Source organism: Schistocerca americana, chromosome 6, assembly GCF_021461395.2.
Source record: "Schistocerca americana isolate TAMUIC-IGC-003095 chromosome 6, iqSchAmer2.1, whole genome shotgun sequence".
Taxonomy (NCBI): Eukaryota; Metazoa; Arthropoda; class Insecta; order Orthoptera; family Acrididae; genus Schistocerca; species Schistocerca americana.
Window position 1 is genome coordinate 329,944,449 of NC_060124.1, and position 26,779 is coordinate 329,971,227.

Sequence of the window (26,779 nt, forward strand, 5' to 3'; positions counted from 1 at the left end):
GATGTTAGTGTTATGAAGTCAGTGTGAGGCAGTATTTTTTTTATTTCCTTTGCATACAACTCCAGTAATTTAAGAGACACCCAGGATACATGTGTGCAAAACTTAAGAATGGAAATACTCTTCACATGATATGTCACCGCCAAGTAACATAGCTCAGTGAAACTTGGGCCATACACAGAAAGAACAGCTATAGTGTAGTAGACAACAGAAAGACATACACAATGAGATGAACTCAAATGGCACTTTTATTCAAAGACAATAATTACAGTGTAGTCATCATGATTTATAATGGTCTCCTGGACATTACAAAAGGCAGGATACGGTTCTTAATAAGGTGGATGATCAGCATGGATAGCAATGCATGCTGTGCAATGTGCTGCCACACTGGTCATATGTTTGGTAAGAAGTTCTTGTGGTACGCTATTCCATCCCTCCAGAAGTGCAGTGGACAACTGCTAAATGGTCATTGATGCATGTGGACATACATCTCCCCCCCCCCCCCCTCCCCCACCCCAACGCATCCCACATGTGCTCAATGGGATTTAAGTTGTCAAAATTGGCAGGCCAATCCATTCACTGAATATTTTGTAATTCTAAGAGGTACTCAACCTGTGCAGTTCAATGCAGTCATGTATTGCTGCCTATAAAAATGAAGTCAAGATTGCACGAACTACTGAAAAGACACACATGGGGAAGAATACAATGTGTTAATGAATTTACTGCATTCAAGGATTTGGAGGTTGGTACACCCATGCAATATTATGCCCCCCTCCCACTTCATAGCACCTGAGCCACCAAAACAATCATGTTTGACAATGTTTCTGGCTGCATTGCATACCCTCATATGGCCAGAGTTGGGAACATGTAATGCAACTAGGAAGATTCACATGGGGAAGGAGTACTGCATCACAATAATGTTTATCAGTGACTGTACTGTGTTCAACATTTTGGAGATTTGCACTCCCCTGCATCATTATGTTGCCCTACACCTTAATGCTGGACCACCAGTATGACTACGTTCGACAGTACCCTGGGGTGCATTACATACCCTCTTATGTTGAGACATGGGGACCTGTAATGCATTCAGGAACATTGCAAAATTGTTTTGGTGGTCCAGATATTATTTTGTGGAAAGGCAAAATGTTGCCTGTGAATACTGCCCTCCAAATATATGAACACAATACACTCATTGGTCAACATTATTGTGACACAGCATTCCTTCCCCATGTGCTTCTTTTCAGCGTATTTGGCTTGGTCTTCATTTTTATGGATGACAATTCACAACCACATCAAAATGCACAGGTGGAGGAGCTCCTGGAACAAAAGGGTATTTGGTGAGTGGATAGTCCTGCCCTTTACCCTGACACAGACCCACTGATCATGTGCAGGATGCTTTGGGGAAATGTACTGCAGCATGTCCACATGCACCAATGATCATCCAGCATCTAATGATTCATTTTGGCAAGTAAACAGTCCAGATTTTGATCAAAGGACCTTCTCAAGTTTAGGACAACCAGTGCTGTGAAAGATATCTCAAATTCCAGAACATGCTATTAATGCCTGTTAACACAATATTCCACACTTGTGTCAAACCTGCAAACTCAATGTAATTCAGTATCCACTAGCCACATACAGCCAGAAACCACTCTTCCTCACAAGACAGTACTGTACAGGCCTATTAGAACAATAAACTGGAACCAAATCAGAACTTACAAAAAGTGATGTGTTAACATACAGTCATTAGCTAATAATCCCTTAAGCATTAAACCAATTGTTTCAGCTCCTTAATTAATCTCATGCTGATCAAGACCTTGAATTCACTGCACCTCTCCTCTCAGCAGTACTAATGTGTGGGCAAGGTACAACACAAACTTTACAGTGGGACTTATTTACCCAAACATATTGTGCATAAAACAAATTAAAAGAAAAATAATTATAACTGGTAGCAGGAAATATTTTAATATGTAAGAAAATGAAAATACTACTTTTTCCAGAATGCATGTTGGATGCACCAGTTGTATTGTATTGTATTGTATTTTTATTGGTCCTGTTGTCTACATAGCAGCTTATGCATAAGACATTGGACAAGTCAAGTTATAAATATACAGGCTGAAAGTCATTTCAAGGCATACATATTTAAGGTTACAATAATACACATTACACGTAAGTATTTATATAACACATTCCATAAATTTAAATATTTTTCAATGGAGTAAAGGCAGTGATGCTGTAAATCTACATCTACGTGTACATCTACAATGCGTGTTTTATTATTCACTATGACACTAATGTATCACATTACTTCATAGATGTTATATGGTGAATAGCACTGCAGATTGCAACAAGTATTGGATAAAAAATATGAAAGGTAGTGTGCAAAATGCTATTTATGCAGTACACCACCACTATGTGCAACTGGATTCTGCATTTCTGAGTTTAGCAGTCGCTTGTTTCAGAAATCCAAGGTGCTAAACCAGTTACTACAATGTAATACATACATGAAAAAAGCGGTATCCATATGCATAAAAATGAGTATTCTAAATATATACCTGGCATGGGCTTTATGTTTATCTTGGCTACAATAATGTGTTCACTAAGCTGTTCATAGTAGCTTACACATGCTCCTATTTTTTTATTCATTATTAAACCTACTCCTGCATTATCCCTATTTAATTTTGTATTTATAACCCTGTATTCACCTGACCAGAAGTCTTATTTCTCCTGCCAGCGAACTTCAGTAATTTCCACTATATCTAAATTTAACCTATCCATTTCCCTTTTAAAACAATGGAAAACCCAGGATGGAATGTAACAATATTGTGAGAAGGAAAGTTGCTACTCAACATATAGCAGAGATGCTGAGTCGCAGATAGGCACAATCTATCTGCTACTCAGTATCTCCGCTATACTGTAAGTAGCAACTTCCCTTCTCATAATATTCTTACATTTCCATTTTTAAATTTTCTAACCTACTACCTGATTAAGGGATCTGACATTCCACATTCCAATCTGTAGAATGCTGGTTTTGTTTCTCCTGATAATTTTGAAATCACACATGTGTTTATTTAAATATTTGCTTGCCCATTTGTTTGAATTCATATATGGTACACAAGATACTGAATTGAGAATCAGTTTACATGGTGGTATTACAACTTGCAAATATAAATCATTTAGTTTTTTGTTACAAATAGGATCAATATAATGAATAGTTACAAGTATGAGTATATATCATATACTTACAACTTACATTTACAATTAAAAATGTGGATGAGTTAATGAGAGATTGAAAAAAGCAGATTTGCAAAAGGTAGGATGTCACAAATTTTTAACTGTATGTAGTTCAGAAAGAGATTTTATATCTCTGGGTAAGCAGATGTATAGTTTGCTCTTGCATGATGTACACCTTTTTGACACAATGTGGTAGTGCAATGACTAATGTATTTGTCACTGTTTCCTCTGCTATTGTCATCATGGACAATTTAGTTTTGAGTTAAAAAGTTACCAGTACACTAGTGAACATCTCTTTTTTTACTTTTGCTGTTTCTACTGCTTTGAGAAAAACACCATTTGATAATGATCGGTGACAGATATCTAACAAAGGAGGAAATATGTGCAATGCTGATATTTTTATCATATAATCTGGGATATCATTGGAACCAGCCAAATATCTACTCTTTAGCAAATTAACTGGATTTAGAAGTTCACTTGAGTCTGCTGGACTGAGAACATGTGTAGAATGTTTATTTAAGTGCTTGAAAGTTTTTTGAATGTTGTATTGGGTGAATTCCCAAAATTTTCTTTCATTAATTTAACACCAACACTTGTATAAGAAGGATTGAAATTGATTGCAACTGCTCTAAGATCAGTCATTTTTTTCCATCCTGTGATAACAAAATATTTTTATGAATTATATTCTTCTCTGAAAGAACTACCAAACCTTTCTCCATGGACATATTTTTATTGGATGATTCCATTCCTTTATTTTTTGTCTCTTTTATGACTTGTCTCAAAGCTAATTTGTGTTTTTTGATATAACTTTGAAACTCTGTGTCCTTCTACAAGAGATCCTAATAACAGAAGTAATCCAGTTTTTGAATCTGTCTACACTTCTGGAAATCCTTGGGGAAAAAACCTATCTACATCTACACTCTGCAAACCACTAGGGGGGGGGGGGGGGGGGTAGTGCATGGCAGAGGGTACATCCCACAATACGAGTTATTAGGGTTTAGTCCTGTTCCTTTCCATTAACATATGGGGTGCGGGAAGAATTACTGTTTGAATGCCTCTGTGCATCCAGTAATTATTCTAACCTTATCCTCATGATCCCTATGTGAGTGATACGTAGTAGATTGCCACATATCCCTAGATTAATCATTTAAAGCCAGTTCCTGAAACTTTGTTAATGGACTTCCTTGGGATAGTTTATGGCAGTCTTCCAGTTCAGTTCCTTCAGTATCTCTGTGAGACTCTCCCATGGATTAAACAAACCTGTTACCATTCATGCTGCCTTTCTGTGTATACATTCGATATCCCCTGTCAGTCCTATGTAGTATGGGTCCCACACACACTTGAGCACTATTCTAGAACCAATGACACAAGTGGTTTGCAAGCAATCTCTTTTTTAGATTGATTTCAGTTCCCCAGAATTCTACCAATGAACCAAACTCTACCACTTGCTTTATCCACAACTGAAGCTATGTGATCATTCCTTTTCATATTTCTACAAAGTGTTAAACCCTGGTATTTGTATGAGTTGGCCAATTCCAGCAGTGACTCATTATAGTCATAGAATACTATGTTTTTTGTTTTGTAGGTGCCAAAATTTTACATTTCTGAACAATTAGATCAAGTTTCCAATCTCTGCACCACACTGAAATCATATCAAGATCTAACTGAATATTTATGCAGCTTCTCTCAGATAGTACTTCATTACAGATAGCTACAACATCTTCAAAAAGGCTAATTTTACTATTAATATTGTCTGCAAAGTCATTAATGTTCAACATGAACAGCAAGGGTCCCAACACACTTCCCTGGGGTCCACCCAAGGTTATTTCTACATCCATCAAAGATAACATGTTGTGTCTTCTCTACCAAAAAGTCCTCAGTGGAGTCACAAATTTCATTTGGTACCCCACATGATTGTATCTTGACAATAAGCATAGTGCGGTACAGAGTCAAATGATATTCATAAATCAATAAATACTGCATCTGTCTGTTTGCATTGATCCAAAGCTTTGAGTATGTCATGTGAGAAAAGTGTGAGTTGTGTTTCACATGATCGATGTTTCCGAAATCCTTGCTGGTTGGCATTGAGGAGGTCATTCTGTTCAAAGTACCTCATTATGTTTGACCTCAGAATATGTTCTAAGATTCTATAACAAGTAGATGTCAAAGATATTGGACAGTAGTTTTGTGGATCACTTCTGCTATCCTTCTTGTAGACAGGTATGACCTGTGCCTTTTTCCAAGAACTGAGCACAGATTTTTGTTCGAGGGATCTATGACAGATAATAGTTAAAAGAGCTGCAAATTCAGTATAGAATCTGCCAGGGATTCCATCAGGACCTGGAGCTTTGTTCAACTTTAATGATTTCAGATGTTTCTCAACACCATTGACACTAATACTTATTTCATTCGTCTATTCTGTGGTCATCATCATTTAAGACTGATTATGCCTTTCAGCATTCAGCCTGGAGCATAGCCCCCTTATCAAATTCCTCCATGATCCCCTATTCAGTGCTAACATTGGTGCCTCTTCTGATGTTAAACCTATTACTTCAAAATCATTCTTAACCGAATCCAGGTACCTTCTCCTTGGTCTGCCCCGACTCCACCTACCATCTATTCTGTGGTACGGGGATTAAATTGGTGTAGTTCTCCTGAGTTTTCTTTTGTGAAGTAACATTTTGAAACAGAGTTAAGCATTTCAGCTTTTGCTTTGATACCCTCAATTTCAGTTCCTGTCTCATTCGCTAGGGACTGAACACTAACTTTGGTGCCATTAACAATCTTTACATATGACCAGAATTTCTTTGGGTTCTGTGAAAGATCACATGACAATATTCTGCTATGGTAGTCACTAAAGGTATCATGCATTGCTGTTTTGACTTTCACATGCATTTCATTCAGAATCTCTTACTCTATAGCCCTATGCTTTGTTTTACACCTACTATGCAGTAATCTCTGTTTCTTTACAAGTTCTGTTACAGTAACTCTATACCACGGAGGTTCCCTCTCATTATGAACTGTTCTACTAGGTACATATCTATGCAGTGCATGGTCAACCATTCTTTTAAACTTGAGCCATAGTCCATCTAAATGATCCTGCCCTATACTGAAAGTTTGAATTTCCTCATTGAGATATGACTCTACTGCACTATGGGACTTAACATCTGAGGTCATTAGTCCCCTAGACATAGAACTTCTTAAACCTAACCATCCTAAGGACAGCACACACATCCATGCCCGAGGTAGGATTCAAACCTGTGACCATAGCAGCTGCGTGGTTTCGGGCTGAAGCACCTAGAGCTGCTGTGCCACAGTGGCCAGCCGAACTTGTACCTTCTTTACTGAACATATATATCTTTCTGCTTGTTTTAGTTGTACTTTGGTAATCATTGTTGCCACAACCACATCGTGGTCACTTATACCAGTTTCAGTGTTGACATCCTCAAAGAAGTCAGGTCTATTTGTTGCCATTAGATTCAGTATATTTCCATCATTAGTGGGGTTCCCAACTATTTGTTTCAGGTACTTGCCAGAGAACTCATTTAGTTAAGTTTCACAGGGTGTTTTATCACACCAACCACTAACAAAACCATAGTTTTCCCAATTATTTGTTGGATGATTAAAGTCTGATTGGGGAACTTATGTACATGTGAACTGAGGTTTTCTCTAAACTTTTCAGTTACATCAGGAGATGAGTCTGATAGGTAATGGAAGTACCCAGTTATCATTTTATGCCCACCCCTAATACTGAGTCTTCCCCAAATGATCTCACATGCAGCACCAATTTCTAACTCAGTGGATTTGAGTTTCCTGTCTACTGTGACAAATACTTCACTTCCATTTTTCATTTGTCTATCCTTTTGACGTACACTTAAATTTCTCCCAAACATCTCACTGCTATCAATTACAGGTTCATCCAGCTATATGTTTAGTTACAGTATAAAAAGTCATGCCAGAAAATGCACAAAAATTTTGCATTTTTCCATTGGCAATAGGAATATCATAGATACTTTTGCACACAATTTTTTGCTAATTAGATACTGGAGATGTTCAATTTTTTTTAAATAAATGTAACCTCTTTTATTGATAAAATTTTACACACTGGCTGAAATGTAAGTTACAGGTATGGTGTAATCTAAGTCGAGGGAGCTCTGTGGACATGACATTCAAGTAATATGATCACACTGTATCATGTCATTTACTAGCTGAGCTATATAGGAATGAACATTGTCATTGATAAGAAGAGTTATAATTGCACTTGAATATGGGAGAACAGTAGGTTAAATGATCTCATTTCTCTACTTATGGATAATCAAAGTATCATTAAAAATTATATGTGATCATCCATATACACTCATTCCTGATTTCTCATCCCATTGCCAGTTTGGCACTATTATGTTGGAATATTCCATGTGCAAATGTTCTCTCTCAGAATAAACATATTGGTTGTCAGATTCAACACTAGACCATATCTCATCAGAGAGCAGTACGTTTCATCATTTGCTGCAATAGCAGCCATGTTTTTAACTGGATTTGTATGATGGAATTACTGTTTGCTCAGTTTTGGGATCCTTAAGATATAATCAGCAGAAGTAAGAAGTCTTTTTGCAAATCCTGTAAATATTCCAGGCCATGCAGACTTTCCTAAAAGAACACATTTATGTTAGATGCTGAAGGAAGTAGTATCCTCTGGCAATTTTTTTTTGGTTAGTGTTGACTGAATGAACACTTAATGTTTTTTCAGAATGAGTCAATACTGACAGCAAAAAATCCCATATTTGAATATGTGTACAGGGATAACAAAGTTAGAATTCCAAGCTACTTGAATAATGGCCTACACAAAGTTCAAGAACTGACACAGCAAATCTGCCCAGATCTGCTTTTCTGGGGTAAGAATATTCTTGGCAAATGCACAGAGTTGTCCAAAAATATGATACTATAGGAGATATTAGAGTGAGAAGTAAGCAAAGTAAACAAGTCATCATGTTTCATTGTCACAGACAGTAGAGCTTTTTAGACTGTGGAGATTATTCTCATAGTGAACATAGCACCATTTAGTTTCTGTTTCTATCCGCAGCTCGTGGTATAGTGGCAAGCGTTGCTGTCTCTGGATCACAGGGTCCCGGCTTCGATTCCTGGGCGGATTTGAGATTTTCTCTGCCCGGGAACTAGGTGTTTGTCTTGTCCCCAACATTTCATCATCATCATTCGTGACACTGGCTACATTGGATTGCATAAAAAAATTGGTCTGTGTAAAAATTGGGACTTTGTGCGGGCACTGATGAATGTGCAGTTGAGCACTCCACAAACCAATCGTCATCATCAGTTTCTGTTTCTGCACACGATCTAGAAAGTGATACTAGCAAGAAATCTTTTCATTTGTCCTTAGTCCTAAGAATTTAAAATAGTCAATTTCACTGACTCTTTGACCACCTTGGGACAATAAAAATTCTGTTTTTCGGGAGTTCCATGCCAGAAACAGAACGCATTATAATTTTGTTGCAGTTAAGTGTTATTCCATTGTGTTAAAGCCACATGCCGATGTTACTGATTACTCTGTCAGCTTGATCATTTGGATTACGTTCTACATCTTTTGCGATAATGCTTGTCTTGGCTGCAAAGAGAAAATCCACTGTGTTCTTTCTTATGCAGTCTTCACTGCATACTTTCTAGTAACTTGTCACTGCTGTTTGCTTTGTCTTCTTTTCGGCTTTTTAATAATTACATCTTTTACTGTCCTTGTACCCTCTCTCTGGTTTTTCTTTCCTCTCTTTTTCTACTTTCTTCCAAGTTTTAAATGCATTTTTCTTTCCAGTTTTCATTTCTCTTCCTTCTTATTCCATCTTTACTTCTTATCCTGTTCATATCACCATCTCTGAGCTGATGCTGGCTCAGTGCATATTTTTGATCTACCCTCTGTGATGCTTTTCTCTTTGTGTATGTCCCTTTTGTGTCCTCACATCAGTTGGATGACTCTCTACTTGGATATTGAGAGACCTACCAGTGCTTTCACGCCTTCCCCAATGAGTATCTCCGACCTCACTCGGGAAGGATCGTGAATGTTCTGAAAATCAGAAATAGTTTTTTAACTGCTTCTGTCAAGAGCGCTTGGGATTTACCCCCCCCCCCCCCCCCCCTCCCCCTGCCGAATGTAAGTACTCACCATCCAGTTTGGCACCTAGTTATTGCACAGTTTTCTCAATTACAATTTTCTTTCAATACAACATTTATGTTATATTGCATTAACTTTACTTCATAACAGTATATCAAAAACATAAAATGTTGATGTTGCATAATGTGTTAGTAAAGGAAACTATACAAGACTTATTCTGTTATCAGTTTATTAAATCCCTAAACAGGAAAACAGCTGTGATAACAGTGGAATCTCCTGCACCTCAGCTTGTGGAAGCTTCTTTGTCATCAGATATTCGACAGCTGAGGGTGACCTTTGACCAGAACATTGAAGGACCAGAAAGCTGCTCAGATATTTTGACTCCACAGAATCTAAATGAAATTGGGAATGGTAAGCAGATAGTACTAAAGATTTATTCACAAACTACAACAACAGCATGTGGAAAGATCATATTCACTAAGTGGAAGGATTTATCAAAACACTGAAGTTCCCTTAAATGAAACTGTAATGAAATAAAAATATTAAAGACCTCCACTTACTACCTTTGATAGATCCAAACAAATAAATTCTGTCAAAAAGTTAGCTTTTAGGTATCAGGGGTTCCTTAAAATGCAAAAGAGGTAAATGTATCAGAGTGAAATGACTCTTATTCATGAAGTAAACATCATTCAGAACTAGGTTCAAAGGATCAGCATAGTAGGATTAGAGAGACAGCATAAAAATTTGGTTGACTCTTAGGAAAGAACCTTCAACATCGCAGCGCATCAGCAATCGTTGGTTAATACATTAAAAAACTAGAAACCCGCCTCGATTGTGAAAAAAGCACCTAGTGTTAACCTAGGTTTCGGTGTAGATAACTACACCTTCTTCAGAACAATAAAACCCACAAGTGCCTAAGAAGACCTTTGTCAATGATTAAAAGAACACCATAGCTATGCATTTATAAACAAAAAAAAAGGAAAACACAAACAGTACATATGTACAAAGTCAAAGCCACTACTTAACTTAATGGTGTATGCTCCACCTCACACCGGCCTATGTTCGATGGGCCATGACGCGCCATAAGCGGTGGTGTGAGGTGGAGCATACACCATTAAGTTAAGTAGTGGCTTTCACTTTGTACACATGTACTGTTCGTGTTTTCCCTTTTTTCATTTATAAATGTACAGCTATGGTGTTCTTTTAATAATGGACAAAGGTCTTCTTAGGCACTTGCGTGTTTTATTGTTCTGAAGAAGGTGTAGTTATCTACACCCAAACCTAGGTTAACACTAGGTGCTTTTTTTGCAATCGAGGTGGGTTTCTGGTTTTTTAATATATTAACTCTTAGGAAACATTTCATTATTTGCACAACCCGTTAAAGTCTGTGGCAGATAATTATCTTGAATCTATGGAGGTGGCTGATCTATTTGTTGTAATATTTTAATCATTCCCTTTTTGTCAGAAACAAGACAGATTACCAGGTAGGTTCTAGATTTTTTCCCTTGTAATTTCAGACTGGTTGCTTTCATTAAGTACTGGTAACAATCTTCAATGTATTCACTGTTTGGATGCAAGCCAGATTGTGAAGTGTTTGTCAGCTATGCACTGTATTTTGTTTGGTAAGCTCAATCTGAGTGAGTACTACATGTTGCTTCCTACTTGCAGACTTTTCTTCCAGTGGCAGTTGAGTGCAATGCAGCAGTTTCTTGATCTCTCCTTGTTAGTCATTGTTGTGCGTAGCACTTATTCCATGTCAAGTGATATACATACTGTGTTTTATCCATCTATTTTTTGAGGATTAGTTTATGCTTAAAACTTATGAGACAAATCTTTGATTTTCATTGGATAGTGTGTGTTTATACAGAGTGGTGCACGAAATGTGTTACTAATTGTTTCTTTCACAGTTTACGATGCACATTAGATATCCTGCTGGGATCTCTACAGCAGTACCAGCAGAGCTTGGTAAAACAAATGAGTTATGAAATGATGTGTAATTCACGATACTGCCGCTAGGAGACTAGTAAGCAGCAATGACTGACAATGGAAGACTGAGGACACAGCAACAATCGGCAATTGTGTTACTTTTTCATGAAACGAAGAGCTTTGTTGTAACTCAGAGGCATTTTTGACAACAGTTCAACACACGATGGGTCCCTTGCAAGAAGACCATCCACAGGTTGTACAATAAATTTGTGTGGGAAGGAACAGTATTGGAAGCGAAGCAACCTCAGCCTAAGCCTGTTTGTTCACCGGAGAATATTGAAGCGGTACAAGTTGCTGCACAGAGAAGTCCCGGGAAATCATGTAGAAAGGCAGCAGGGCAACTGGGAATATCCAGACGCTCCGTTCAATGCATTCTTAAAAGTGACCTCCATATGTACCCATACAAGATGACCTGTGCACAGAAGCTCACTGAAGAACACAAGCAGCAGAGACTACTGTTTGCTCAGTGGGCGGAGGATAGGGAAGAAACTCTCAACAACGTTTGATTTTCAGATGAAGCACATTTTCATTTGGACAGTGTGCTTAACAAACAAAATGTATGCTTTTGGGCCACTGAAAACCCACAAGCGCTTCATGAACGACAACATTATGCTCCGAGGATTACAACATGGGCAGCAATTTCGAGTCACGGACTTATTGGACCATTTTTCTTTGAAGAAACTAATAACAGCGAATGTTATTTGAGCATGCTTCGCAATAGATTCATTCCACAGCTTCTTGCTACTGCCTTGCCCTTCAACACACAATTGTTCACGCAAGATGGAGCAAGGCCACATATTGCAAACACTGTGATGGAGTTTTTACATGAGCATTTCGACATGCAGATCATTTCACTCTGGTTTCCAGGTCGCTTCAATGACGGACAAAATTGGCCCCCCCAGTAGTCCAGACCTCAATCCCTGTGACTTTTTTCTTTGGGGGTACCTAAAAGAAAAAATTTTTCTGGAACGTCCACATGATTTAATGGAGCTCAGAAGACTTATTCTTCAAGCTTGCTCTGAAATTACGGAAGACATGTGCCATAGGGGAATCACTAAATTCAGTGTTCGTGTGAAGGAAGTTAGGAAACAAAATGGTGGACATATTGAGGATGTGCTGAGTTAGAACAAATCTCCATGGACAGCTCTTTATTGTAGTATATGTTCCTTTCAGACTGTGTTGACTATAAAGTTTATATTCAAAAACAAAATGGTAATACATTTCGTGTGCCACCCTGTAGGATTCCATAAACACTCTTTCTAAAGATTTCACCAGTCCAGGTAAGATGTGAAACTAAACAATTGAAACTACAGGTTGGAATATCACCAACATTAGGAAAAGGATAGACTGCAACTCACCGTAAAGATGACCCATTGAGTATCAGACAGACAAAACTAACAGACAGACACAATGAAGAGACTGCTGCATATCATAGCTTTCAGCCAAAGCCTTCTTCAGCAGAGAAAATACACATGGGTTCATGCAAGCAAGTACGTCTCATGTATACATGACTGCTACCATCAGCAGCTCCGATCAGAATGTGTTACGGGAATAGCAATGTGGAATAGGGCAGGAAAGGGGGAGGGATAGCAGGGTACAAGTGGGGCCAGAGAAGAACGCTGTCTTGCAACATGTGCATAGGGACCAGATGGTGGCCTGATGATATTTTTGCCAGGCATAGTGTCATGAGGTGGATGGTGGTGGTGGTGATAGCGGGGGGGGGGGGGGGGGGGGGGAGCATAAGAGGGGGGGGGGGGAAGTAGGGAAACGGAAAGGATAGGTGAGTGCACTGACTGAGGGTGGCTCACACTGGGGGTGACAGGAAGTGAAAAGGGAGGAGGTGATAGGACAGAGGAGGCAGAAACTATTGAGTAGAGAGTGTGGGGTTGGTAGGTTACCATAGTTGAGGCCAGGATAATTTCAGGAACAGAAAATGTGTTGTAAGGATAACTCACATCTGCACAGTTCAGAAAAGCTGGTGGTGGAGGGAACGACTCAGAGCCCCTCTATTTCAGAAGGACTTTGCCAAAAACTTAATATTTTAGCAGTCTTTATTTCATTGTGCCTGTCTGTGACTCAGTGCCTTTTCTGTGTGGTGAGTAGCAACCTATTCTTTCCATATTCTTGTCACTCAGGCCGGGGGATGAGAGGGTCCCATCTGTAGTGGAATCTGAGCGACATCCTATTTCTTTTTAACCTTTCCCATCCTATCCCTCTCTCCTCCTGGAGGAAGGAACTGTTTGTTCAAAAAATTAGGTAGTATGTCACTTTTACTTGATATGTTTCCATACATTTTGCTTTCTAGAGGAAAGTATTGTCCACCAATTCTGTTGCATAATTTAAAAGGTTATTGTTTATCAACTTCTGTCAGCCAGTGTGCATATTGTTGTGATTTGTTTGTCCGTGATTTGTAAATGATGCTTCATTCATAGACAAAGTCTTGCACAGAAACACCACTTTAATTTGCAATTTTCCTGGAAAATATTCGGAGAACTGTAACAGATTTTGAATTTCGTTGCCATGAAACTGTTGATAGAAAGAAATGTGAAGAGGTTGAAATGCACTGGAATGCAGTAATTGCAGAACATCTCTTTGGCTACTCCCTTTTGCACATTCAAGTTGCCTTGTAGTGACGTATATATTGTGTATTACTGCTTGAAATGGAGCATGTTTAACCCAAACAATTAAAGTGCTACTGACAGCTGTCATTATTATAAACATTGAATCATGATTGCACCATAATTGAACATGAATTTATCAACTTTCTCATTTGCTAAAAGATTCCATATTCTTCTTATTGCAGGTGTATTGTATCCAACCAGGAAAATTATGGTGTAATTGTTTTCAGTTAAAGTTAATTAATTCAGAAAATATCTTGATTTGAAGATATCATTTTATCACTATGCAAAAATACATGCACCAAATTTTAACACTAAGAACCAATAAACAAGTTACCTTTGTAGACCAACCGTTCCTGGTTCTGAGAAAGTTATTAGTTTAGCTCAAATTCCCATAGTTACAAAGTTATTAACTAATTAAGATATGATTTCAAGACAGCTACCATTTTTATACATTGTAATCTTTCACTTCAAAGCTCTGTTCTGATAATTTTGCAGTACCAAATTTTCTGAACGTAGATTTCTCATATTTTGGTTTTTGAAGGGAACATTCAAAGTTTAAAATTTTGTTAAATTAATTATAAATGGTGAGTCTCTACAAAGTCAGGGTATTTTTACTGAACATAACAGTACTACATCACTACAATACCAAAAAGTTATGATTTGTGTTTCTGTAAAACACAAGGATGCAAAATGCTGGGTACACAAAGTAAATGGTTCTAAAAATCCGTGCTGGCTACTTCCTAATTTCTCTCTTTTGTGTCATGAATTATTTTAGGAGGCTCTTGTAAATTATAAAAAACCATGAAATGGTACAATAATGACAAAAGACATGAATATAACGAGTTCAACGTGAGGCAGGAGAAGGCAATTGAAGTTCAGTTCCATTCGAGTACAGTTATGGTCACTCAAGAGCATGGACTATGTTCCAAATCTATGTGAGGTACCATACTGTTATACTGTCCAAATGATTGAGATAATTATGCTAACATAATGACAAAGGCAGGTGAGCAAAATTATATAACGAATTCCAACTGTGAACTTATACGTAAACAAGCTGTGATCAGTTACTCTGGTGTATGTATTTTGAGACAGTGCTAGTGGTTAACATCTTACATCAACAAACACTTTATGAGTTGTGGGAATAAACTGCTTATAGACAGCAATGCTGTATGTCTGTGTTTTTAATTAACATGCATAGAACTTCAAATCCATTGCACTTCCACTATTGAGATTTTAGATTTGCAGTTCATGGAGACCAGTGAGCAGAGGTGCTTGAGACTGTAAGGCAAGCGCTGTCCGCGGTGGTCTAGCGGTTCTAGGCGCGCAGTCCGGAACCGCACGACTGCTACGGTCGCAGGTTCGAATCCTGCCTCGGGCATGGATGTGTGTGATGTCCTTAGGTTAGTTAGGTTTAAGTAGTTCTAAGTTCTAGGGGACTGATGACCACAGATGTTAAGTCCCATAGTACTCAGAGCCATTTTTTTTTTGTAAGGCAAGCACATCATAAACAAAAATGTTTCATGCTGCTGAAGGTGCATTTTCCTCATTATTTGCTGTCCATCATTGACATATCCTTCATGGTTCAACAGTATTGAAACTTTTTTTTTTTTTTTTTTTTTTTTTTTTTTGACACGTAAATCTATACTCGATGTTAACAAATTTCTCTTCTTCAGAAACGCTCTCCTTGCCATTGCCAATCTACATTTTATATCTTCTCTACTTTGACCATCTAAATGATTAATGGAAAATCTCATATAAAGATGTGAAAGAAATACTAACAAAGAGATAGAGGGGCTGGCCAGTACTTACCTCAGCTCAGTACAGCTGATAGATACACATAAAACAGAACTGAAAATTTACATTCCTAGCTTTCGGAACAAATGTTCCTTCATTGGGAAGGAGAGAGGGGAAAGAAAGGGAAGAAGGGAAAGGAGATTCAGTTACTCACAACCCAGGTTATGAAGCAACAGGGAAAGGAAAATGGGAGGGTAGCAAGGATGGAGGCATGGTTGTCAGAGGGAAGCCAAAGATATTCGGCTGTACTGAGCTGAGGTAAGTACTGGCCATCCCCTCTATCTCTTTGTTAGTATTTGTTTCACTACTTCGACCATCGTCAGTTATTTTGCTCCCCAAATAGAAAAACTCCATTACTACTTTAAGTGTCTCATTTCCTAATCTAATTCCCTCAGCATCACCCGACTTAATTCAACTACATTATATTATCCTTCTTTTGCTTTTGTTGATGTTCATCTTATATCCTCCTTTCAAGACACTGTTCATTCATTCAACTGCTCTTCCAAGTCTTTTGCTGTCTCTGACAGAATTACAATGTCATCGGCGAACCTCAAAGTTTTTATTTCTTCTCCATGGATTTTAATACCTACTCCAAATTTTTCTTTTGTTTCCTTTACTGCTTGCTCAATATACAGATTGAATATCATTGGGGAGAGACTACAACCCTGTCTCACTCCCTTCCCAACTGCTGCTTCCCTTTCATGCCCCTCGACTCTTATAACTGCCATCCGGTTTCTTACAAATTGTAAATAGCCTTTCACTCCCTGTATTTTACCCCTGCCACCTTTAGAATTTGGAAGAGAGTATTCCAGTCAACATTGTCAAAAGCTTTCTCTAAGTCTACAAATGCTAGAAACGTAGGTTTGCCTTTCCTTAATCTTTCTTCTAAGATAAGTCGTAGAGTCAGTATTGCCTCACGTGTTCCAATATTTCTACGGAATCCAAACTGATCTTCCCTAATGTCAGCTTCTACCAGTTTTTCCATTCGTCTGTAAAGAATTTGTGTTAGTATTTTGCAGCTGTGACTTATTAAACTGATAGTTCGGTAATTTTCACATCTGTCAACACCTGCTTTCTTTGGGATTGGAATTATTATATTCTTCTTGAAGTCTGAGGGTATTTCGCCTGTCTGATACATCTTGCTCACCAGATGGTAGAGTTTTGACAGGACTGGCTCTCCCATTGCCGTCAGTAGTTCTAATGGAATGTTGTCTACTCCCGGGGCCTTGTTTCGGCTCAGGTCTTTCAGTGCTCTGTCAAACTCTTCACGCAGTATCGTATCTCCCATTTCATCTTCATCTACATTCTCTTCCATTTCTGTAATATTGTCCTCAAGTACATCGCCATTGTATAGACCCTCTATATACTCCTTCCATCTTTCTGCTTTCCCTTCTTTGGTTAGAACCGGGTTTCCATCTGAGCTCTTGATATTCATACAAATACAGGGTGTCTATAGATGAATATAGGGGTTTTAATGCTTTATAATATTTATTATATTAACTTACAATTGTAAATGATATGTCAAATGAAAGAGCAACTCAAATAGTTTTACCAAGAACCTTATAAATGTTTGATGTGAGCACCATTTTTCACATGGCACACATCAAGTCTATAGCTGATTTTTTCCCAAATGTTGATAAGTGTGTCTTCAGTGACTGTAGCAACAGATGTATCAACCCAGTTTCTTAATTCAGGGAGGTGTGCTCATAGCAGAGACATGTACACATGATCCTTGATGAAGCCCCAAAGGAAAATATCGCATGGCGTTATGTCGGGTGAGTGTGGAGACCATGCAAAGCAAGTCCTGTCATTGGGCCCCTTGCAGACTATCCAGCGCTTGGGTACAGTGAAGTGCAACCAATCACATACTTTGCTACGCCAGTGAGGTGGAATACCATCTTGCTGGAAAATGAAGTTCTCTGGCTCATCTTCTTTCAACTGAGGGAAGAGCCATTGCTCTAATGTATCAAGGTAAGAAGTGCCAGTTACAGTAGGTTCACCAAAAATGAAAGGCCCATAAACTTTCTGCCAGGGTTAAGGCACAAAAAACAGTCACTTTAGGGGAATCTCATTGCATTTGTACCACCTTGTGAGGATTTTCTAAGGCCCAGATGTGCACATTGTGAGTGTTAACATGTCCACTAAGGTGAAAGGTCGATTCATCACTGAAGACAACATTATCCAGAAAGTCTTCATCATCATGAAACAACATTTTGTTTGCAAAGTTGGCACATCATCCACGCTCTGCTGCCTTAAGAGCCTGTAATAACTGTAAACGGTAAGGACGTAGTTGTATGTGTTTTCTTAAAACTTTCCAAACAGTCGGCACGGGAACTTGTAATTCACGACTAGCCTTCCAGACTGATTTCTTTGGGCTACGAGTGAACGACTCTCTTACTCGCTCAACAATCTCTTCACTAACTCTTGGTCATCTTGTGCTCTTCCCTTTACAAAGGTAGCTGGTATCATCAAATTGATGATACCATCTACGAATGTTATTATCACTTGGAGGATCACAACCGAACTTCAGCTGGAATGCACAGTGCACATTAACTACAGATTCGGTCTTTGTAAACTGCAAAACACAAAATGCTTTCTGTTCACTAGTCACCATCTTTGTTACTACTGCTGTCTAGTGGATTGTGGTTAAAACATTGCAGGCTGCACATGCGCACTGGTGCCAAACACAACTGTTTGAGTTGCACTTTCATTTGACATATCATTTATAACTGTAAGTTTAATGTAATAAATATTATAAAGTGTTAAAACCCCAATATTCATTTATAAACACCCTGTACATTGTGAACATCTGAATAACTTTAGATGCAAGTGCTTCAATCCTATAACAACAAAGCACAGACTGATGCACTTCAGGTGCACAAGGAAATACATAAACATACCCGAGTTATGTGTTTTCTTACATCTTGTACAGTAGGGCAGAAATTTGTAGGACCTCTTCTCCTGGAGGCAGGACAGTGTTTTGCAGCATTCTTATCTTATTTTTATTTGATAAAGTTCTGCATGCAGTACATAACTGTGTTCACTTTGAAGGCTTTTACAGTACTACAGAAAAAGATATGATTACGAGTACCACAAAAAGAATGGTGGAAAAATAACTAGATGAACACAAGCACTAGTCTAGAAGGGATGAAGCAAGTGTTGTGGTTATGGAACACACCTTGCAGCCAAGATACCATCAGATTCAGTTTGATAAGACTTCAGTTCTGGCAACCACAAGCAGATACTGTGATAGGCTATACAAAGAGGCTACGGAGATTACTAAACTCATAAGTAATTTTAATCAGGTTGAGGAGAATGTGAAACTGAACTGTATTTGGATTCCAGTACTGAAGACCATGGGCTAATAGCAATAATGGAAGACAGCAGCCACCAGTTGTGCTCAAGTTCGGAAAACAAGACATCATGCCTCTGCATAGATGCATGGAAATGAAATTTTATTTTGAGCAGTAGTGAGCCAGGTTATGAATTGAGCCTTCATAAAAGGTACAATGCCCTTCAATTTGTCATCTTCAGATTATGACAAAGAACTGGGGTTACACAGAAACAAAATACTGATTACTCCATACCTACAGATTTTTCATACTCCTTTGAATTAGGATGAGCAAGAAACACGATCACATATCCAATGTTATATAAACAGGAACAAGAACTCTGAATGTTTCCTGGACTAGATTAACAAAAATATGAAAAAACTTTCTGCAAACAGAAAAATCCTTTAGTAACAAATTACCAAGGGGAATGATGCAGCTGAAAATCAAAATAAGCAGAAAGTTAATGTAATCTTGGCTGATAGCTTTCAACACCATTGATCAATAGATAAACAATTAAGTAAGTAACCTTTTAATTGAATTACAAACAAATAAATTCTGTACAGATAATTCTTAATAATGTATTCATATGATCTATGGATAGTATAACTGTAAATTGAGCCTATGTATGACACAACTGGAAAAATATCTCACCCTGTGTTAGTATGTAGTTATACTTGAGTGCAAAAACTGTATTTAAACAAGTATAAAATATTATATCTAGAGAAGTGTGGATATTGCCTTATGCGCCTTGAAAACTAACTATTGTTGTAATCCTAAGTCTGAAAATTGGTTTCATGTAGCTCTCCACACTGCTCTATCATGTGAAAGTCTCTTCATCTCCAAATAACTACTGAAACCTATATCTTTCTAAATCTGTTTTCTGTATTCAAGTCCTGGTCTCCCTCTACAGTGTTTATCCCCACACACTTCTCTCTAGCACTGAATTTATGATCCCTTGATGTATCAGAATATGTCCTATCAGTTGATGCCTTCTTTCAGTCAAGTTATTTCACAAATTTCTTTTCTCCCATATTCTATTCAGTGGTTATGTGATCTACTCATCTAATCTTCAGCACTCTTCTGTAACTCCACAGCTCAGAAGCTTCAATTCTCTTCTAATCTACTTCTTTTTGTGTCTTGTTATCTAATCTAATTCCCACCGCATTTTCCATTTTGATTCAACAACATTCCATCACCCTTATTTGCTTTTGGTTGATGTTCATGTTCTATCCTCCTTTCAAAACAACTGTCTGTTCTCCTCAGCTGCTCTTCCACGTCCTGTTTGTCCTGACTGAATTACAAATCAATCAGAAAATCTCAAAAGTTTTTGTTTCTTCTCCCTGAACTTTTAATTCTCCCTCCAATTTTATCTTTGATTTCCTTCACTGCTTGCTCATTGTATAGATTATATAACATTGAGAAAGGGCTACAACCCTGTCTCACTTCCTTCTCAACTGTTGATTGACTTTATGCCCTTCGACCCTTGTAACTGTACAAGTTTCATATAACCTTTTGCTCTCTACATTTTACACCTGTAGGCTTCATAATTTCAAAGAGTGTATCCCAGTCAACATTGTCAAAAGCTTTCTCTGAATCTACAAATGCCTTAAATGTAGTTTTCCATTATTTCAATCTATCTTCTAAGGTAAATTGCAGGGTCAGTATTGCCTTCTGTGTACCTACATTTCTCCAGAACACAAACTGATCTTCCCTGAGGTTAGTTTCTAACAGTTTTTCCATCCTCCTGTAAATACTTCATTTTGTAACCACAACTTATTAAACTGATATTTGAGTAAATTCACATCTGTCAGCACCTGCTTTCTTTAGAATTGGAATTATCACATTCTTGTTGAAGTCATATTCATCTTGCACACCAGGTGGAATAATTTTGTCATGGCTAGCTCTTCCAAGAATATCTGTAGTTCTTAGGGAATGTTGTCTACTACAGGGGACTTGGTAGGACTTAGAACTTTCAGGGCTCTGTCAAATTCTTCTTGCACTATTTATCTTCCATCTTATCTTCATCTACTTCCTCCTCCTTTTTCTATAATATTGGTTCATTTCTCTTATATATCTCCTCTATATTTTCTTTCACCTTTCAGCTTTCACTTATTAGTCATCATTTTTCATCTGAGCTCTTGATATTCATACAGCTGCAGCTGGCATCTATCTTTCCCCTAGTTATACATGATTTCACTCTGTTATTTCTCAATGCTACCCATTTGTTTTCTACTGTATTCCTTTCACTTGTTTCAGTCAATCATTGCCTGATGCTCCCTTTGTAATGCTCAACAACCTCTGGTTCTTTCAGCTTATCCAGGTTCCATCTTCTTAATTTCCTAACCTTTTGCAATTTCTTCAGTTTTAATCTTCAGTTCATACCCAATAAATTATGAGGGTGGTTTGAAAAGTTCTCGGAATGGAAAAGAAAAAAAGTACTTGTGTCACTGACACTTTTTTATTTTTCAATGTAGTCTTCTTGTAGATTAATGGACTTGATCCAACGATATGCCTTGATCCCATCTCAAAAATTGAGTAAATTCACATCTGTCAGCACCTGCACATCTACAGAAAGGTCCCAGAACTGCTCTCATTAATAAACGGTCACAACGCCCATATAGTACTAGGGACAGAAAGTTGGCTGAAACCAGATGTAAATAGTAATGAAATCCTAAACTCAGATTGGAATGTATACCGCAGAGACAGGCTGGACAGTGAAGGGGGAGGCGTGTTTATAGCGATAAGAAGTGCAATAGTATCGAAGGAAATTGATGGAGATCCGAAATGTGAAATGATTTGGGTGAAGGTCATGGGTAAAGCAGGCTCAGACATGGTAATTGGATGTCTCTATAGGCCCCCTGGCTCAGCAGCTGTTGTGGCTGAGCACCTGAAGGATAAATTGGAAAATATTTCGAGTAGATTTCCCCACCATGTTATAGTTCTGGGTGGAGATTTTAATTTGCCGGATATAGACTGGGAGACTCAGACGTTCATAACGGGTGGCAGGGATAAAGAATCCAGTGAAATTTTTTTAAGTGCTTTATCTGAAAACTACCTTGAGCAGTTAAACAGAGAACCGACTCGTGGCGATAACATATTAGACTTTCTGGTGACAAACAGACCCGAACTATTTGAAAAAGTTAACACAGAACAGGGAATCAGCGATCATAAAGCGGTTACGGCATCGATGATTTCAGCCGTAAATAGGAATATTAAAAAGGGTAGGAAGATTTTTCTGTTTAGAAAAAGTGACAAAAAGCAGATTTCAGAGTACCTGTTGGCTCAACACAAAAGTTTTGTCTCAAGTACCGATAGTGTTGAGGATCAGTGGACAAAGTTCAAAACAGTCGTACATAATGCGTTAGATGAGTATGTGCCAAGCAAGATTGTAAGAGATGGAAAAGAGCCACCGTGGTACAACAACCGAGTTAGAAAACTGCTGCGGAAGCAAAGGGAACTTCACAGCAAACATAAACATAGCCAAAGCCTTGCAGACAAACAACAATTACACGAAGCGAAATGTAGTGTGAGGAGGGCTATGCGAGAGGCGTTCAATGAATTCGAAAGTAAAGTTCTGTGTACTGACTTGGCAGAAAATCCTAAGAAATTTTGGTCTTATGTCAAAGTGGTAGGTGGATCAAAACAAAATGTCCAGACACTCTGTGTCCAAAATGGTACTGGAACAGAGGATGACAGACTAAAGGCCGAAATACTAAATGTCTTTTTCCAAAGTTGTTTCACAGAGGAAGATTGCACTGTAGTTCCTTCTCTAGATTGTTGCACAGATGACAAAATGGTAGATATCGACATAGACGACAGAGGGATAGAGAAACAATTAAAATCGCTCAAAAGAGGAAAGGCCTCTGGACCTGATGGGATACCAGTTCAATTTTACACAGAGTATGCGAAGGAACTTGCCCCCCTTCTTGCAGTGGTGTACCGTAGGTCTCTAGAAGAGCGTAGCATTCCAAAGGATTGGAAAAGGGCACAGGTCATCCCCGTTTTCAAGAAGGGACGTCGAGCAGATGTGCAGAACTATAGACCTATATCTCTAACGTCGATCAGTTGTAGAATTTTGGAACACGTATTGTGTTCGAGTATAATGACTTTTCTGGAGACTAGAAATCTACTCTGTAGGAATCAGCATGGGTTTCGAAAAAGACGATCATGTGAAACCCAGCTCGCGCTATTCGTCCACGAGACTCAGAGGGCCATAGATACGGGTTCACAGGTAGATGCCGTGTTTCTTGACTTCCGCAAGGCATTCGATACAGTTCCCCACAGTTGTTTAATGAACAAAGTAAGAGCATATGGACTATCAGACCAATTGTGTGATTGGATTGAGGAGTTCCTAGATAACAGGACGCAGCATGTCATTCTCAATGGAGAGAAGTCTTCCGAAGTAAGAGTGATTTCAGGTGTGCCGCAGGGGAATGTCATAGGACCGTTGCTATTCACAATATACATAAATGACCTTGTGGATGACATCGGAAGTTCACTGAGGCTTTTTGCGGATGATGCTGTGGTGTATTGAGAGGTTGTAACAATGGAAAATTGTACTGAAATGCAGGAGGATCTGCAGCGAATTGACGCATGGTGCAGGGAATGGCAATTGAATCTCAATGTAGACAAGTGTAATGTGCTGCGAATACACAGAAAGATAGATCCTTTACCATTTAGCTACAAAATAGCAGGTCAGCAACTGGAAGCAGTTAATACCATAAATTATCTGGGAGTACGCATTAGGAGTGATTTAAAATGGAATGATCATATAATGTTGATTGTCGGTAAAGCAGATGCCAGACTGAGATTCATTGGAAGAATCCTAAGGAAATGCAATCCGAAAACAAATGAAGTAGGTTACAGTATGCTTGTTTGCCCACTGCTTGAATACTGCTCAGCAGTGTGGGATCCGTACCAGATAGGGTTGATAGAAGATATAGAGAAGATCCAACGGAGAGCAGCGCGCTTCGTTACAGGATCATTTAGTAATCGCGAAAGCGTTACGGAGATGATAGATAAACTCCAGTGGAAGACTCTGCAGGAGAGACGCTCAGTAGCTTGGTATGGGCTTTTGTCAAAGTTTCGAGAACATACCTTCACCGAAGAGTCAAGCAGTATATTGTTCCCTCCTACGTATATCTCGCGAAGAGACCATGAGGATAAAATCAGAGAGATAGAGCCCACACAGAAGCATACCGACAATCCTTCTTTCCATGAACAATACGAGAATGGAATAGAAGGGAGAACCGATAGAAGTACTCAAGGTACCCTCCGCCACACACCGTCAGGTGGCTTGCGGAGTATGGATGTAGATGTAGATGTAGAAATGAGTTTCCTTCAGGCCTGTAAAATAGTTGTCACTCCAGCTATCAATTATGTGTTTGAAGTGAATTTTCATCCACCAAGAAAAATTTAGGAAGAGATGGAAGTCTGATGGAGCCATATCAGGTGAATAAGGTGGGTGTGGCAACACTTCATATCTTAGTTCATGTAATTTTGCCATGGCGATGGCACGTGTTTTTGATCCAGCATCAAGAATTGTGGCACCCATCTTGCAGATAATTTTTTTCATTTCTAATTCTTCAGTTAAAATGTGATGTACCCTTTCAGATGACATCTGGAAAGCATGAGCAATTTCATGCACTTTCAATCAGTGATCCACCATGACCATTTTGTGCACTTTCGCAATGATTTCTGGAGTAGAACACATCTTGGCCGACAGCTGTGTGGATCATAATATAAGCTCAGCCAACCAAATTTAAATTCATTTGTCCACTTGGCAACAGTTGAATATGAAGGAGCTGAGCCCCCAAGTGTATTCTGGAAAATGGCATGAATGTCCTTTGCTTTGATACCTTTCTTTACGAAGCACTTAATCACTGGTCAAATCTCGATTTTTCCCATCTTCGCAAATCACTACGGGGGAACAACAACAGAGCCTTGTCACTGTCACAGCTGTCTTCCAAGAGCACTGGTGTGGCATGTGTTTACAGGCAACAGTCCAATGAATATCACGTGAACAACTCATTGCGCTAGCACTGACCTCTCATGGTGATTCCGAGAACTTTTCTAACCACCCCCGTGTGGTCAGAGTCCACACCTGTCCCTGGAAATCTCTTACAATTTAAAACTGGTTCCAAAATCTCTGTCTTATTATTATCTAATGAATCTGAAGACTTCTAGTGGCTCTAGGTCCTTCAACATGAACAACATTCATTCATGATTCGTTAACCAAATGTTAGTTATGATTAAATTATGCTCAGTGCAAAATTCTACTGGACAGGTTATCTTTCATTCATTTCCCTCAGTCCACATTCTCCTACTAGTTTTCCTTCTCTTCCTTTTCTTACTATCGAATTCCAAAACCCCATCACAATTAAACTTTCCTCTCCTTTGATTATCTGAATTATGTCTTTTATGTCATTGTACCTTCTTTCAATCTCTTCATCATCTGTGGAGCTAATTTATATATAGACTTGTACTGCTGTGGTGGGTGTTGGCTTTGTGTCTATCTTGGCTATGATAATGCATTCACTCTTCCGTTCATAGTAGCTTACATGCATTCTCATTGTCTTATTCATTATTAGATCTATTTCTACATTACTCCAATTTGATTCTGTGTTTGTAACCCTGTATTCACCTTACCAGAAGTTCTATTCATCCCGCCACCAAACTTTACTATGTAATTCCCACTATATTGAACTACAGCCTGTCCATATCTCTTTATAAATTTTCTAACCTACCAACACAATTAAGGCATCTAGTATCCCACACTCTGACCCAAGGAAGGTCATTTTTGCTTTTCCTGATGGCAACATTCTCCTGAGTAGTCTATGTTGGGATTTGAATGTGGGACTATTTTACCTTCAGAATGTTTTACTTAAGAGGATGCCACCACCATTTAACAATGCAGTAGAGCTCCATGCCCTTGGGAAAAGTAACAGCTGTAGTTTGCTCTTGCTTTCAGCTGTTCACTGTACAAGCACAACAAGGCCATGTGGTCTGATGTTGCATTGCAATATCAGTCAGTCAACTGGACTGTCGCTCTTGTAACTACTGAATAGGATGCTTCACCTCTTCAGGAACCACATATTTTTCTGGTCTCTCCACAAATACCCCTCCATTGTGGTTGCACCTAAGGTACACCTATCCGTATCATCGAGGCACTCAAGTCACCCCACTTCACTATGGTCTGGGTCATGGAAAGGGGGTGGGGGCCAGGGACCAAGCTATCTGCAGGCTCGTTTATGAAAAAATAAATATTGTCATCAATCATTTAACATCCACTGCTAGGTAAAGACCTCAACTAGTTACTTCATCTTAAGACTGTCAGCAGTGCCCTTGTATTGCTGCTGCAAATTTTCTTGTGTCCACCAACCTAGTATAAGGTCATCTCAATCTTTTCTTCTCTTTTGGGAGCTAGAAAAGAAGTTCCTTGTTTCATCTACTATCCATTTACCTGGCCACATGTCCTGCCCATGTCAGTGTTCATTACATTTATAATAATGTATCATACTAGTGTTTGTTCCCTAATCCATTTCTTCCAGGAATTTTCGAGATGCACTTCAATGGTTTAACTCTTCATTATTGATGGTTTTTCATCAAAAGTCCATGTGTCACTACATCAGCTAAAAAAATGGTAATATGTTCTGATGATGAAACTTTCCTTTTCACATATATTAGGAGCTTGGTTTTGAAAA

At 38.6% G+C, this 26,779-nt stretch overlaps 1 protein-coding gene across 1 annotated transcript in view; it reads left to right on the top strand.

Moving 5' to 3' along the window:
• The window catches only part of LOC124619798, a 424,654-nt gene that overhangs the window by 93,099 nt on the left and 304,776 nt on the right, over positions 1 to 26,779 (top strand). Inside the window, exon 8 of the mRNA XM_047146390.1 lies at positions 9,591 to 9,754. Within this exon, the coding sequence (XP_047002346.1) occupies positions 9,591 to 9,754 (164 nt within the window). The remainder of the gene's footprint in view (positions 1 to 9,590; positions 9,755 to 26,779) is intronic.